The 17,816-nt window shown below is 31.6% G+C and overlaps 1 protein-coding gene across 1 annotated transcript in view; it reads left to right on the top strand.

Moving 5' to 3' along the window:
* CCDC171 (coiled-coil domain containing 171) overlaps positions 1 to 17,816 on the top strand; it is a 256,342-nt gene that overhangs the window by 102,399 nt on the left and 136,127 nt on the right. Inside the window, exons 18-19 of the mRNA XM_025051395.1 lie at positions 11,289 to 11,793; positions 12,528 to 12,644. Of these exons, the coding sequence (XP_024907163.1) occupies positions 11,289 to 11,793; positions 12,528 to 12,644 (622 nt within the window). The remainder of the gene's footprint in view (positions 1 to 11,288; positions 11,794 to 12,527; positions 12,645 to 17,816) is intronic.

The raw sequence follows: 17,816 nt of genomic DNA, 5'->3' as shown, positions 1-17,816 counted from the left end.
TTAATTCATTTGGGGTGAAATTTGTGATACTATTAACACTGTGTAAGAACTAGAGTTATAGTTGTAGATCCAGTAGCAAAATAATTGACTATTATGTCTTCTATTCTACAACAGAAGTTACGGGTAGTTAACATAACCATATTTTTTTTCCTACACAAATTAGTGTCAACTAATTTATATTGGTAACTGTCATTCCTGCCCAATCAGGAATAACATAATGGTAGCGTATACTTTTTATATATTGAATTTAATAATAGAGCACTTGTTTTCAAGATGGGATACTTAGGAACTGAAAGATTATTTATTCTTCCCATGCTTGATTCAGTGTTTAACCTCTTATTTGGTCCACTCATCTGTATATTAGCAAGTATAATTAAAAAAAAGAAACCAAATGTATTTTATATTTGTTAACAAACAGTTTCAGTTTGCTTAAAATAACACCATTCTGGCCTTTGTGAACTTATGCCTTTCTCAATGAATTCGAATGAATTAATACACTCTCTTAAAGTAGCCATTTGTTCACTGTATTAAAGATGTCTTTAATATGTGATATGTGATATGATATGCTCTGCATTTTCTACTACTGAAGTAAAAGACTGAAACAATTTATTTTATTTTATTTTATTTTTTAGAAGTAATGTTGACATACAGTGAAGTGAACAGATTTTACATGTACAATGTGATGTTTTGGTGAATGCAAACAGCCATGTAACTATGACCCCACTTAAGACTTAAAACATTTTTATTACCCTAGAATGTTTTCATGTCCACTTACAGCCAGTTTCCACTCCCCATAGGCAACCATTGTTCTGATGCCTGTCATAGATTATATTCATTCACCTATTGTTGAATTTCCTTTTAATGGAATCATTTAGTATATAGTCTTTGGTGGTTGGTTTATTTCACTCAAAGTAATGTTTTTGATATTCATCTATGTTGTTGGGGGTATCAATGGTTCATTCTTTATGGTAGAATAGTATTCATTTTATAATTACACCATAATTTGATAGATTGTGATTTGATAGATATTTGGGTTGTTTCTAGTTTGGGGCTATTGTAAAATAAAATTGCCACAAATGTTATTGTTCAAGTATTTTGTTGACATAGGTTTTGATTTCTCTTGGTTAAAAGTGTAATTGCTAGGTTATAGGATAGGTGTATATTGATAAAAAATCTGTCAAAGTTTTTTTCCAAAATGGTTGCATCATTTTATATTTTTACCATCAATGTATAAGAGTTTCCATTGTTTTACATCCTCTGCAACATTTGATATTGTCAGTCTTTTTTAGCCATTCCAGTTATTTTAAAATGATATTTCATTGTGACTTTAATTCACATTTTTTTGATGATTAATGATGTTCATCATTTTTCATGTACTTATTGACCATTCACACATTTTCTTTTATGAAATTTCTCTTCAAGTTTTTGTCCATTTAAAAATATGGGTTGTTTGTGTTTTTATTATTGATTTGTAAGAGTTCTTTATATATTCTGATATAAGTCCTTTTTCATATATATTTATCACAGATATTTTCTTCTAATTGCTCACTTTCCTTTTCATTTTTTAATGTTTCTTGTGATGATTATAAATTATAAAATATTGATGAATTTTAGCTTATGAATCTTATTCTCTTTTGGGTATTTATTTTATGAGCTAAGTAATCTTTCTGTATCCCAAGGTTGCAAAGATAATCTGTTGTTTCTTCTGGAAGCTTTATAGTTTTAGCTTTTTCATGTGTAGGTCTGTGATCCATTTCAAATTAATATTTGTGTGTGATGTTAGATAGAGGCTGAGGTTCATTTTCTCTCTACATTTACTGTTCCCACATCATTTGTTCAAGACTTTACTATCCTCACTGAATACCCTTCCTCCATTTGTGAAAAAAAAAAATTTGACAAAAAAATTGTTGTCTATTCCTACAGTTTTACCTTTTCCAGAATGTCATATAAATGGAATCATATAGCATGTAGCCATTTGGGTCTGACTTTTCCACGTAACAATATATTTGGGATTCATTAACGTTGTGTTTATCAGTAGTTTGTTTCTTTTTACTGCTGAGTGATATACCATTGTATGGATGTACCATTTGTTTATCCAGATACTTGCTGATGGCCTTTAGGTTGTTTTTATTATTTAGCAAGTATGACTAAAGCTGCAGTAAACATTCATGGATAGATTTTTGTGTGATTATAAGTTTTCATTAGGAGTTGGATTTCTGAGTTACATGATAAGTGTTTATTTAACTTTATAAGAAACAATTATCAAATCGTTTTTCAAAGTGGTTGTATCATCTTGAATTCTCACTAGCAATGTAAGGCAATACTAATTGCTCTGCATCTGTGCTAGCATGTGATTTTCATCATTTTCCTTTTTATTTTTAGCTAAATAGGTATGTAGTGACTTGTCATTGTGGTTTTAACGTACCTTTACCCTAATGAATAATAATGTTAAACATTTTTTCATATGCTTATTTGCTGTCTTCTTTGGTGAGTTCTGTTCATATCTTTTGCTCAGTTCTAATTGAGTTGCTTGTTTCCTTATTGCTGCATTTTGAGAATTGTTTGTATATTCTGGATATAAGTCATTTGTCAGATATGCAATCTGAAAATAATTTTTTACATTCTCTTAACAGTAGTTTTGCAGAGAAAGTGTTTTAAATTTTCTTAAAGTCCATTTTTTTATTATTATTTTTTTTATGAGTTGTGCTTTTGGTGTTGTATATAAGAATTCTGCCTAATACACAGTCACTAGGATTTCCTCCTGTTTTTTCTTCTAGATATTTTATAATTTTAGGTTTTACATATTGGTCTATGATCCATTTTGAGTTAATTTTTATAAAGGCATGAGGTATGGTTGTTGTGTACTTTTTTTTTCCATGTATAGATGTCCAGTTATTCCAGTACTATTAGTTGAAAAGATTACCTTTTCCTATTGAATTGCCTTTGTACCTTTGTCAAAAATCAATTTACTATATTTATATAAGTCTATTTCTAGAATTTTTCATCTGTTCCATTTATTTATTTGTCTATTCTTTTTTAAATACTTCTGATTTTTAACACTACTGATTTAATTACTGTAGCTTTTTAGTAAGTCTTGAAATCAGTAATGTGAATCTTCCAACTTAACTTCATTTCCTATCAGTTCTTTTATTCTAAATCTGCAGGAAGGCATAGCGGTAAGGGAGTCAGTCACCACTAATGCTAATGTTTTTAAAGAAGCTTTCACTGAAGGCTTTTCTCTGAAGAATGTGTAATACTTTAGACTTTGATCCATGGGCATGCAAATTGAAAGTATCATATTCATTACTTCTAAAAGTACATTAATATTATATGTTGGCATATAGTCTGTATTATTTATATACATATTTAAAATCTCATAAAATATACTTGAAGACACAGCAGTAATACACTTGGATTTTATATTTGGTAAACTGCTATAATATATATTACAGGATCTATAAATTTTATTTTAGGAAATTTTGTTATGATTAATGCTGTATCTCCACTTACCCCCCAAAGCTATAGTACAAATAACAATATTTTCATTTTATAGTACTTAATGAATTTTTAAAAATTATGTTGATAAGGTTATGAGGGGGGAAAGTCCACAGTTTCGGCATAGGATTACGGGTTGTAAAGGATGTTTCGTGTCAGATGAACATAGCCATTGAGACCATCTGTTGGAAAACAAATAGCTTATCTGTAGAGACCTGTGTTTAATGTTTGATAGTGTGAAGAAGTGGTTAGTAAAAGACAGCTAGTTAGATAAAAACCAATTTTTGGATTTGAATTCCTTTTATCTGAAAAAATTTAGTACAGTTATTTGCAAGATGTTTGAATGGGTAAGCTTTAAAACAATTAGTGGAAATGCTGTTAAGTAAATGAAACTTGTAGAAGAGGAAGCTTGGTTTCAGCATCACAGCATATTTTTAACATTAGGTGAAATGTGCTAGCCACATGGTTGGGTAATTCTTGAATTTAAATATTTGGGAGCCAACATGTAAATATATCTCAAGCATCTATGCCTACTGAAGCATCTGGGCTGAATGCCACATTACATTCCACTTACTAAGTTTGTTTTTGCAATCTTAGTATATATGTTGTTATTTCTTTTCTCTCTGACTAAGTTCCTACTAGAATAAGAACTTCCTTTATCAAAGAAGATTTTTTACTGTCAGTTAAGTATGGTTAAACCTTGATATAATGTTTTTGTAAACACTTTAGGTTTGACATTTTAGTAAAATCAGGTGAGTTTAGAATGGAGAACAAAAATCAAAGAAACTCAGATTCATCATACTTTATTGTGTTTTATTCCTCTTATATCATGGTAGTAAGAATACTTTTGGCAAGAAATCTGGATTAGTCATAAAAGTATTATTAGATATTGAAACTTTAATTGAATTCTGGAACTATTCAGAGATAGAGCACAGTTTGTCTATATTGTTGGAGGCAGTAGGTATGCACTCCTGCCTGAAATAATTCACAAGGAGTTAGATACAATTCTGTACACACCGTATTTTGATGGACTGTAAGTTGGTATGAGTGGGCACCTCTAATGAAATATCAGAAAGTCCTCTAACTACTTTTCAAATAATTGCTTTAGAAATGGTTTTTCTTAATAATTATGTTATCCGTCCAATTGGCATAATGCTTGATAGATTTTTTTCAATACTTTTGCGTACCTTGCATGCCATTTCTTACTGGAGCCCCACAACAATCTTGTGAAATAGGTCATTTAAACATCATTTCTATTTTACAGATGGGAAAACTAAGGTTCAGAGAACTAATATCACTTGTTTGTATAGTGAGGAAGTTCTAGGGATAGGATTAGAATTGAGATAACAGTAAATGTTTAGTTTTGTAAATGTTTACAAAGTCAGTGTTATGTGCTCTTTTAATACATTTTTTTCATCTTTATTTTTCAGTCCTTTTTGTGTTATGCTACAGTTTCTATTAGAAATATATGCTATTTTTACATATGAAGTGATATCTGAAAAGAAGTCTAATGACAGCTCAGTTTCATATTTTCTGAAATCTCATTTCTGAGTAATTCTTGATTAGTTAATAATTAAACATAATAAAGTATGAAAAAGCTAACCAGTGCCATACTGTCAGCCATTCACAAATGGTAGTTCCCTTATCTCTTATTTTTCTCAGATTTCTTTTATCCTGAGATACTGAATTTTTCATATACTTTATTGCAAAATTACTACTATAGGTAAGACTATCAAGACAATTTTTACATAACGTAGTTAATATTAATAAATACATGTTATATACCAGATATATAGGACACTGTTTCATGCTATGGTACTAATGAAGAGGTACAATACTTTGTTTTTTCCTCAAAAAGTTCTAAATTTAGTTGAGAAGACATTAAATAAATACATGAAACATTAAATTGTATAAGGTTTATTACAAGGCTGTACTTAATTAATTGCCAAAACATGCTATAAACGTAGAAGAGGAGGTAGTCAATGTTTGAAGGCTTCATAGAAGAGACTGGAGCCAACTTAGACCCTGTTGCCAAGATCTGAAAACCCAGAGGAAAGAGACATGAGACAGATCATAATTTAGAGATAATGCTTACTTTCTAACAATCTGAAGTAGTATCTTTTAACAGTCAACAAACCAAGCATTTTGTCTGGATCAACACTTTTATTCTCAGTCTATTGATACTTGTGGGCTTTTTATAAATCGTATTGCCTTAGACACAAAAGAGTAAATTAAACACAGGCACATAACATTTTTGGCACATTTATTTTTGACATGCTAAATTTACAAAATGAAGATAGTTTTTTAAGTTATGTAAATCATCATTATGAGATTCGAGTATATATATGAAGATCAGATTATAGAATCGCTACTAGCGGTCATATGGTAACTCTGTAATGAACTGTTTGAGGAACTGCCAACTGTTTTCAAAAGCTGCTGCACCATTTTAACATCTGCACCAGCAATGTATGAGAGTTTCAATTTCTCCACAAGATGTGCTTTATTTTTAACAGAGAAACATTTACATCTTAGAAAAAGCAGGTAAATTCCTGTTTATTATATGTTAAAATATACCATTGCATAGAAAGACAAAAAATGTAACATAAAAATAAGACATTTTAAATGAGGTCCTTTCATGTCGATATGTCATTGAATGTCCAGTTTGCAATTTGCCTTTTTGCCAACATAAAGAATAAAAATTCAGCAAGAAAAATTGGTTAAAAAAACAATTTTACTCCCCAGGGAAGTCTCTAATTTCTGGCTCAAAGTCTCAGAGTGGAATGCTGTAAAGCAATAAAGCATCCCTCAAATCACATATATTTCAAGAAGTAAGTGCATGATTAATTAAGGACAGAAGCTATCCCCTATTTTTAATACACTTCGAATCTGTCAGAGAGTAAAGGAAAACTAGTGAAATTATATAATATTTTTGATATGCCAAAGAAATCTGTATAAAAGATATCCATCCTTTATTTTCAGGTTTTATTTTTTTCAAGATAAGATTGGGGGGAGAATTTTTGAATATTATTTTTGGAATTAAACGCAATAAGGAACTTTTCAGTATCAGAAATGCTTTTGTTCCATTTGAAGGTGATGTTCCTTGTTTGCTTTAAAAATATTGGCCTTTAGTCTTTTCATGTGAAGAACATAGGATTTTTGTTTTTTTTTAAGGAAAATTTGCTCTTATAGCTATTTCCAGCCTTACCATCAAACAAGCTTTGTTCTTCAAGGATAATTCACAGTAAATAATGCAGTACCTCTGAAGGTCCCTGTGGAATATCAGAATTAATTTAAAACAAAATCCAGACATGTTGATAAGTTCCAAATTACATTTGGAAACTATCTTTTTTTATTATATTTTTCTTCTCTTTACATTTGTAAAGCTTTTTATTCATTGGGTATTTATTTAATTCCTGTTATGGGCAAAACACTGTGCTAAGCACTAAGGAAAATTTTATAAAGGATTATTAATTTATTCAATATTTATCAAATACCTGTAGGGTATAGAGCACTGTGACAGGCACTAGAGTAAATAATTCCTGGCCTCTAGGAACTAGCATTCTTTTGTATTCGATGGAGAGTGGATATACACATATGATATATGTAGCAGTGTTGAGAATTAAATGCTTGAGTAGTTTAAGTTCAGAGATGCTCAAGGTCACTGTGAGTGAGAATGATAGTAAAAGGTGTCATGGAATATGTGGACCATGAGATGCGCTCTGAAGTTTGTTAAAATTTGAATAACATTAGGAGAGTGGAAAGGGAAAGACCTTGGGGGTGCTAAGATGTAGTTAAATTGTGAAAAGTGCTGGTGAGGTTCCTATCTGGATACTAAAGGAGCAGATAGTTCTCTCCTATTTCTTCACGTGGAGGATCATGGGAGAAGGTGAAACCTTTACAAGAGAAGGTGTGGGGGTCTTGTGACTTGAGTGGAGAACCTTGGTTTAGTAAAGACAAAAAAGTTAAGCAATAGGATTGGATTGCCATAATCGGAAGTAGCATTGAACTGGGCATGAATGGCTAGTAGTGATGACAATTGGAACTAGGGTGGTAGCAGTAGAGATGGATTGGGGTGTATGTTGTGCTTGCTGATAGTTTTGATTTGGGAATGCAGAGGATAGGGTAAAAGAAGGAGGAATTAAGACTGACTACAAAATTTTGACTTGGACAGTTGTGTAGATGTTGGTGTCATCTACTAATGTAAAGAGGACCATTATGAACACTTTTAGGAGAGAAATCAACAGTACCGGACTGGATACTTTAGCTTGAGATGGCTGAGAGGTATCTAACTGGAGGTGCCTACTGGGCAATCAGATTTGTGATTCTGGATCTCAGAGGAGATGCCAAACATGCAGAAATATAATTGTTAAGAAATGAACAAAACTCAGATTAAGTGTTAATGTTACTGTTTGTTTGTTTGTTTGGTTAGCCTACTGCTTGTCAATAAGAACTTAAATTTTTTTAAAAAATTTAATTTAATATTTTTAAATCTTTAATTCAAATATCCCACTTTGTTAATCTTAGGTATCTAATTGATATTGGCCTGGTTGATTTTTTTTAATAACCTGTGGTATCTTGATTGTAATTTTTTAATAACTTGGTATCTTGATTATAATTACTTAAATCAAAAATAACTTGAGACAACAGATGGTTATTAAACCATTAAACAGTCTTTAGAGATTGTTTATTTTTACTTCCAGACGCCATGTATATTCTTTTAGCAATTTTTATTCTTTTAGCAATCGTAAATGACATCTCTTTCTTACAATACAAATTATACAAGTGTCATGAAAACATGCATAGTGGTAGTAATTATTATTAATCAGAACTTTTAAATATATAAACACTACAAGTGACCAAAATTCGCGTGCCATGAAATGACATAAAGATCTTCAAAAATTGCTTTATTACACTGCCACTACACTATGAAACCTAAAGTGAAAACTGGCTGTGTAAGTCAGGAAACTCCACTGTGTTTCTGTTTTTCTCCATATAAACAGAAATGGTGTATTTTTGGTAATATATTTTAAATTTTTATTTTTTCTATCCACATTTTGATTAACCTCTCATGCTCATCCCAGCACTGCCTGTTTCTGGCTGCCTCTCTAAGATGTTTTTAGCTTTAACCTGATAGTTGGTGGAAGTGGACTAGCTGTACACGTTAGAGTTTTCTATCTATCATGCACTAAAATTAGCTAAATCTTTTTCACAATTGCTTTAGTTTACTTTTAGCAATCATACAACAATCCATTGGATTTTGACCAATGACTTTGAATATTACATTTAAATATTTAAAATATCATTGGCAAATATATCTTTTCACCATTTTTTTTATTGAAAAAGTAAGTTTTGTTGAAAACGCATTTCTGCCTGCGACTTTGAAAATGTGAATTTATAAATAGGCTGCCACTAGGAGCCTGATTAGGTTCATTTTTATTTCTGCTACCCAGCTACAACCATTGTGCCTCTTTTATCTTAAATTTTCTATAATTTTCCTTTTTTCCTCTAATTGAACTGATGGAATTGATTTTGGAGAGAATATGAAGTTAACCTCTATAATTTCCATTAGCTCCCCTCATTCCGTCCTCACTACCCACAACTCTGCTGTTACCTTTGGCAATGTTTATATATGTTTCTGATTCTCCCATCCATTTACTAACGCATAGAGACTGTTCCAGGATTTTATGACTTCTCATAGCTTTTTGGATAAAGTTTAAATTCCTTAGCTTAATCATCTATTATCTACTCACTTCTCAAATTTTCATCACTATTCTTTTTTCTTCAGACATATAGCATTATTTGTACTTCCTTAGAACACATTATCCTGTTTTCTGGCTCTTACTTTTTCACGTGCTAGTCTTCCTGCTTTCTCTAGCTACAGTTCAACGGTCAATTTTCCCTTTTCTTAAAGGTTCTCTCTCTTTAAAGGGTGTCTCACATCTGCTTCCAAACAGTTCATCTGGCTTATGCTTCTCAGAGTTCCTTGCTTTCAGCTGCTCCCAGTGGGATACCACTTCCTTTACAAGTGTCTTCATATGGAGCTCTGGGACACAGTCCCAGTGATAGAATACTGCTATGACAGGTTGGCCATCAGTGATGTGAATAGGGGAAAGTCACATTTTTTTTTATTTTCTCACTTCTTTATTTCTCACAGATATGGCTTGATCAGACTTTGGAGAAGAGTTAGAGTAAATGAAAGGAATTCTAGTATAGAAACATTTAAAATCATGTCTAGAATACTTTTTCCCTGCCCAAGGGAAAGCATCAAAGAAGTTGAATCCTTCAGACTGGCTAGGCTTTGACACCAAATCTTGCATAGTAGTGAGGAGTCTGTATGATTTTTTTCCTAGTCTGATCACCTTTGAGGTCTTCCTGCCAATGTAAGTTTTAGAAATGCCTTTGAATCTTTTAGTTGTTTAGTAGGTAACTCTTGAATCAGACACACACTAACTATAAACCTCTCCCAAAGATCACCATTAGATTTTAGAGTGTTCTGACCAATAATACAAAGAGAAATATTTTCCTTAATGCCCCCAAAAGAATTCTCTCACAATGAAGACACTTTATCATATATATACAGAGCATGATTTTTCTGACTCTGACCCACTTATTCAAGTTGAACCCCCCTGGCCTGCTTTTAAAAAGAAAGAGGTCCATGGCAAAGTCATGGCAGCTTACTTGGCAAAGTAAAGATCCAAATGAAGCTGTTAAATCACCATTGATTATAGGGATTAGATTAAGTTATTATAGGGCAGCTATGGCTAGCCTCCTTTTTAAAAATATCCCTTCTATTATGTACTTTTATCCTATTTGTCCTTTGTTATACCCTCCAAAAGCCTGTTAACATCATTTTGTGTAAAGCCCCTTTTGTGTACCTCTGGCAATCTGGCATAACTCTATCATAGCATTATACCACAATAATTGATTTACTTGTCTGTTTTCCTAGCACATGCAATTTAGTGAGTAATCAATAAATGTTTATTGAATGATAAATGAACCAGTAAAGGAAATTGGGATCTGTTATCTTCTAAAATTTACTCTACCTCAGCAATTCCTTAATGATTAGGCATAAGATTGCATAGAGAGCTAGCTTATTTTCTAATGATTAAAATATGGTATCTGCAGTTAAAATTTCTTAGTGTTTCAAATTAAGTTTTAGAATTTAAATACCTTGATTAGGAAAAAAGAATCAGATTGCTGCTGAGGTCCAGCTTACAATTAGTATTTCCTCTCACCACTGGAGCTGTACTTTGTACAACCTTCTATCTTGGGAAGGTAAGAATATGTTCTGATATCAATCCCTTCTCATCTAGTAAATGGCAGACAGTCAAGTGCTATTTGTTTCATCGTTGATTTAACTCTTTGCTTATTTTGGCAAAAGTAGTCTTTTTATATGTAGGAAAGCCTTTATTGGTTGTATGATTTTTGTTTAAAAGCAGGAAATACAAGTTAGTGAAGAATAGAAGAAGAGAAATTATGAGAAATGGAAGATGAGAAATTTTCTTTTTCTAAATATGTGTGTTTATTAATAAGTGTACAGGAAATTCATGAAATACTTTACAATTTATGTGTTCTTTATATAAAACCTACGTGTAAGAAGATTTAAAAATCATTGTGCACAATCAGATCTAAGCTATTTGGCCCATTGTTGCTCTATCATATGTATTTTTTGTATATTTTAGAACATGGATCTTTTGAAGAAATAGTTGTCAGCAAAAGTTTATTTTTATAAAGAGGAATTAATAAAATGCTTATTTGCTTTATGATCAAATATATTATTTGACTTCTTATAGAAATTTCAAGAAATTGCTGAAAAAAATATGGAAAAATTGAACCGTATTGAGAAGTCACACGAACAGTTGGTTCATGAAAATTCACGCATCAAAAATGTGTTATCTCAGACTCAAAAGGAACAAACATCCTTGCTGGCAGCCTGTGCATTGATGGCTGGTGCCTTATATCCTCTCTATAGCCGATCATGTGCCTTGTCTACACAGAGAGATTTTCTCCAAGAGCAGGTCAACACCTTTGAGTTGTTCAAAATGGAAGTTAGAACTCTAGCCCAGGCTTTGTCAACTGTAGAGGAAAAGAAGCAAGAGGAGGCCAAGATGAAGAAAAAACCATTCAAAGGATTGATATGCATATTCCGGAAAGGTGTTATTGCAATTTTGGCAGCAAACAGACTCAAGGTTTTGGGCCAGTCATGTGCCTCTCTTTTTACCTGGATGGAAAGTTTCAAAGAAGGTATAGGCATGTTAGTGTGTACAGGAGAGCCCAAAGACAAGCATAAATTTCCAAGTAAGATAATTTCTACTTTTTCAAATCTAGGTTGCAGGTACATGCCATACAACAGTGAATATGTTTCACCATTGTGCAAAAACATCAAAAGATAATTTAATATGTCAAGTCATGGAACATAGTCCTGTATGAATGTAGATATGTATATTAAGTATAAGTTAGGTTTTGATTTTTTAATGAACTTTAAAATATAAAGTAGCAAATATATATAATTTCAATTTAGTCTAGCTTTATTATATTTGAATACTCTTTTCACAGTAAAGAATTTATACAACAATGTTTTTAGTTAACTCAATCCAAAGACTCTTCCCTATTGAAAATTAATTAGCAGTATAATTTATTTGCACTTTCTATGAATCAGTATAAAATTACCAAAATTAAAAAGCTATTGAAGAACTCAGTGAAAACGAGAGAAATATAACTTTCACAGCTAACATTTTGTTTGAACACTTGATTGTTCTGAGGAAACATTGATTTTAATTTTTAACTTTTGCAAAGCAAGCTAAATAGTATAAGTAGAAGAAAATTTTCTTCCCTTTTTTTGATGTCAGTTAATACTCAAATATATAAAGTCAGTCAAATCTAACATTTCTTGTAGACTTTTCTGCACCAGGCAAAGTTCTGTCTACAAGTTTTAATCTAGTTCTTAAATAGCTAAACATAGCTATGAATTTTAAACATGGATTTTAGTAAATTTTTGTAGCATTGCATAATGGATTTTTTCTATTTTGCAGAACATCAAAAGGAGCAATTGCGTTGTTTGCAAGCACTCAGTTGGCTCACCAGTTCTGACCTTCTTGCTGCAATAATCACTTCAATGGCTGAGTTACAGGAAGTAATTTCTAAAACAGGTATGATCCCCTCTTTTATGTTCTTGCAAAATACATTTAAAATCCAAGGTCTAGAAATGCTTTATGGTATAAATTCTAATAAACCTTCTAGGAAGAAAATACATTCTGATCTTTCTTTTTTTCAGGTACAGAGAGATTGTTAAATCTATATTTAATGATATAGGGAATTATTGTAAATTTTGATGGGTAATTTTATCTTTATTTATGGCATTAAATGACATTTCTTGGTAATGTATCCATCAAAATTTTTTCTTTTGTCATCTGTTTTTCTTATGGAAAGCTCATCATTAGCTTTTTTATTAAGTAAAACTGATAATGTTCTTTCAAATGTGTTAATCTTTCTTCATTTCTGTTTCTGGTTGAAAATTTTAGAAGTTTGAGTAATAACTAAACCAGTAGACAATTTTTCTCTCTCATTTGGTGATGTGATTTTATTTTTATGATTAATTTAAAATGAAATTAATTTGAATAGTCTGTTCCCTTCCACCAGATGTGGAACCACCTATAATTTGTGATTTCTAAAGGTCTAAAATTCACATTCTTTTTTCAAGACTGAGATCACATGATATGTTTGTGTCAAAAGTTCAATGAAAACTAATTTCTTTATGCTAGAAGAATAACATACTAGTGGTTAAGCTATGCCATTGGATTAATTATTGTCATTTCAGACACATTAATACTATGAATAGTATAATGGACTTGTTAATACTTGCCTGCTTAATGAGATGCTGTAAGCATTAATGAAATAATAATTTGGATTGTAATCTAATTCGTCAAACAACTGTGCTATGTAAATATAGATCATTTATTGTGATTTCAAATATCTAAACCCAGGCTCTTTTAGAAGGAAACTTATGATTCAAAGATTATTTTTAGGTTGTGGTCATTGATGTTGGTAAGCAATATGTTTGTTTAATGCATTGGCAAAACCTCAATATATTCGGTTTTGAGTTTGAAATAAAAGTCGAATTAAATGTATTTTATATGTTGATGTTATAACTTCAAAGAAAAACTAACATGTTTAAAAGAACTTAATAAAAGTTTTTCGATTTATTTTAATAAACAGATTTATGTTAGCTGCATTCTTTGTAGATATGTGGGCACTTAAAAGTACATTGGTTTCTTAAGCTATAGTCTTGTTTCGATATTATTTTTTATTATTACTTTATTTAATGCATTTTTCCTTATTACTGTGCTATTCTAAAATTGCCGAAGTGCTCTAGTGGTGGCATCTTAGTATAGGATTAAGCAGGGATTCTGCCTGGCTTTGAAGACTGGTTCTGACACTAGCTGTGTGAAATGGCAAGTTATTTAAACTTTCTGTGCTTGTTTCTTTATTTGTTAAATGGGAATATTAGTATTATTTATAGAGTTGTTTAGGGGACTAAAGGGCTTAATTTGCAAAGTATTTAGAATAGTCTCTGTTTACTAGTTTGGTTACTTTTGTTAGTTCAAATATTAGTTATTACTAATAAGTACAGATCAGTAGTTACAAAACAGTCACAGGGATTTAGAGTACAGCATAGTGTATATTGTTAATATTATTGCAATGGTTGTGCCAGGTGGATGCTAGAGTAATTGAGGGGAATCACTTCATGGATTGTATACATGTCTAACTTTTTAAAATTTAAAATAAAATTTTCAAAAAAAAAAAAAGGAAAAATTTATTGCATTAACTGAATAATAAAGAACATTTATAAAAATTTGGATCAAATGAAAATATAATAGTTTATCTTAAAATTTCAAGACAATTTACACATCTAATATACAGCTCTAACTTTTTAAAACATGCTTTTGGTATAAGTTAGTATATAATAGTCAAGAGAAATTTCTTCTTCTGAATATAGTGAAACTGCTCTGTTGGGGGTATCACAGGTTTGCTTTCTTTGTAACTAATAGAAGACTCTACTTAAAACAGCATAATTATATAGATTTTTTTTTTCCTCCCAAATAATAGAAAGTGTGGAGTAGGTAGAAATCCAGACCGTGTCTTCTGCTCCACCATCCTTAGCATCTTCATTTTATGCCTCCTAGTTTTAAGCTGGCTACTCTACTCTCAGGCATCAGGATTGTGTTTGGGCAGGAAGGGAAGGACATAATGTGAAGGCTTTCATACAGTGTTAAATAGAGTTATCATATGGGCCAATAATATACTCCTAGATATATATCCAAGGGAAATGAAAACATATATCCATACAAAAACTTGTTCGTGAATGTTCATCGCAGCATTATGCATAATGGCCAAAAAGTGGAAACAAACACAAATGTCCATCAACTGATTAATGGATAAATATTCAAATGATGTAATATTGGGCCATAAAAAGGAATGAAGTACTGATAAGTGCTCCAACAGGGATGAACCTTGGCAAAATCATGCTAAGCTAAAAAAGCTAGTCACAAAAGATCACATATCATATGATTCCATTTATAGGCATACCTCATTTTTTTGCATTTCACTTTATTGTATTTTGCATATATTGTCTTTTTTTTTAAAACAAATTGAGAATTCGTGGCAAATCTGTATCAAGAAGATCTGCTGGCACCATTTTCCAATAGCATTTGCTCATTTCGTGTCTCTGTGTCACATTTTGGTAATTCTCTTAATATTCTATACTTTTTCATTATTATTTTATTTGTTATGGTGATTTGTGATTAGTGATTTTTGATGTTGCTATTGTAATTGTTCTGAAGTACCACAAACGGCACCCATGTAAGATGGTGAACTTTATAAATGTTGTATGTGTTCTGACTGCTCCACTGACCAGCTCTTCCCTATTTCTCTCCCTTTCCTTGAGCCTTCCTGTTTTGTGAGAAACAACAATATTGAAATTAGGCCAATTAATAACCCTATAATGGCCTCTAAGTGCTAAAATGAAAGAGTCACACATCTCTCACTTTAATTCAAAAGCTAGAAATGATTAAGCTTAGTGAGGAATCCATGTCAAAAGCCAAGATAGTCTGAAAGGTAGGCCTTTTTCATGAAACAGCCAAATTGCGAATGCAAAAAATAGTTCCTGAAGGAAATTGAAAGTGCTACTCCAGCGAACATATAAATGATAAGAAAGTGAAACAGCCTTATTGCTGTTGTGGAGAAAGTTTTAGTGGTCTGGATAGAAGGTCAAACCAACCACAACATTGCCTTTAGCCAGAGCAAGGCCCTATCTCTTCAGTTTTTTGAAGGATGAGAGAGGTGAGGTAGCTGCAGAAGAAAAGTTTGAAGTTAACAGAGGTTGATTCATGAGGTTTAAATAAAGAAGCCATCTCTATAACATAAAAGTGCAAGGTGAATCAGCAAGTGCTGATGTAAAAGCTGCAGCAAGTTATCCAGAAGATACAACTAAGATAATTAATGAAGGTGGCTACACCAAAAAGGAGCTTTTCAGTATAGACAAAATAGCCTTTCATATTGGAAGATGCCATCTAGGACTTTCATAGCTGGAGAGAAGTCAAGGCCTAGCTTCAAAGCTTCAAAGGGCATTAGACCCTCTCTTGCTAGGGTCTAATGCAGCTGGTGACTTTAAGTTGAAGCCAATGTTCATTTACCATTTCAAAAATCCTAGCGTGCTTAAGAATTATGCTATAAGTGACCATTGTGCTGTATACCTGAAACTAATTTAAAAAAAGAAATATGCTAAACCTACTCTGCCTATATTCTGTAGATGGAACAGCAAAGCCTAGATGATAACACATCTTTTTAAAACATGGTTTAATGAATATTTTAATCCCACTGTTGAGACCTACTACTCAGAAAAAAAGATTCCTTTCAAAATATTATTGCTCATTGACAAGATACCTGATCACTCAAGAGCTCCGATAGAAATGTACACAAGATTAATGTTTTAATCCAGAAAACTTGAGAAAAAAAATTCGAGAATGACAATACTTGAGAAAAAAACTTGAGAAAAAAAATTAGAGAATGACAATAACAAAATGAAAAGTTTCTCATCATACAGGAATAGCTACTGTTAAAATTTGTATATGTTCTTCTAATTTGTTTTATCCCTTAATCTCTTTCTATTTCTCTGTCCGCCTGCCCACCCATCCTCCCTCCCATCCTGCTACCCACCAATCCATCTATCGACTAAGAGCCCAACAAAATGTTACATTTTGTTTTATATTTTCATTTAAAAATCATTTAAAAATAACCTTAAACATATAGAAAAGTGTTAAGTGTACGACAAAGAACTCTTTTTGCTGAATGACGTGAGAGCAAGTTGCTGATATAGTGCCCTGTTACTTTCTCATATTTTAGTGTGCGTTTCAGAGACATTCTTGTATATAACTGAAGGAAGTGCAGTGATCACCATCAGGAAAACAACATTGGTACAGTCTACCATTCAGACCCTATTCTGTATTCTGTAGGTGTCCTAACCCTGTCTTTTAGAGCACAAACATCTGGTTTAGAATTATGTGTTGCATTTAGTCATGTTTCTTTTTTCTTCCTTGGTGTGGAAGAGTTCCTCAGTTTTTCTTTGACAATCATGACCTAAAAGAATTCAGGTCAATTATTGATAGAATATCCCTTAGTTTTGATTTGTTTGAAGTTTCTTCATGATTAGATTAAGTTTATGCATTTTTGTCAAGAATATTACAGAAGTGATGCTGTGCTTTGCTTTTGATATACTGTCATAGCTTTAGTTTAAACAAAGGCATTCTTTTTGAGGATTTTCTTTATTTATATTAATATTTTTCTAGAGAATGATTTTTATTGAACATTCCATAATTTATTTGACCAATTCACAATAGAGTGTTTTCATCATACCACTAGTATCAGGAATATCAGTTCAGCATTGATTTATTGTCTCTTGAATAATCTAATATTATCAGCAGCATCTTAATTCTTTCAACCAAGTGGGAAATTAAAACAGCAAAATCTAAGAAAGTCTTTTAAGGAAATAATCTGAAAATTCTGAAATGAAAGAAGATATTTCTAGAACTATGTTTTTCTTCCCTCCCTCCCTACTCTCTCCCTCTCTTCCTTGCTTCCTTTTCTTTTTGAAGAACTTGCTGAAAATTTAAACCATTTTGCATGTCAAGACTACATATTGATGGCATCATTGGCACTTTTTTCTTTTTAGCTCCAGGAAAACTGGTACATGTATGCCAATACCAAGTAGTATTTTTCTTTTTTTAAGTATTAAATAGTAACTGTATTACTTTTTGTGTTATCTT

Source organism: Pteropus alecto, unplaced genomic scaffold (genome assembly GCF_000325575.1).
Source record: "Pteropus alecto unplaced genomic scaffold, ASM32557v1 scaffold95, whole genome shotgun sequence".
NCBI lineage: Eukaryota > Metazoa > Chordata > Mammalia > Chiroptera > Pteropodidae > Pteropus > Pteropus alecto.
The sequence above is the reverse complement of the archived record's forward strand: the minus strand, read 5'-3'. Positions and strand labels throughout refer to the sequence as shown.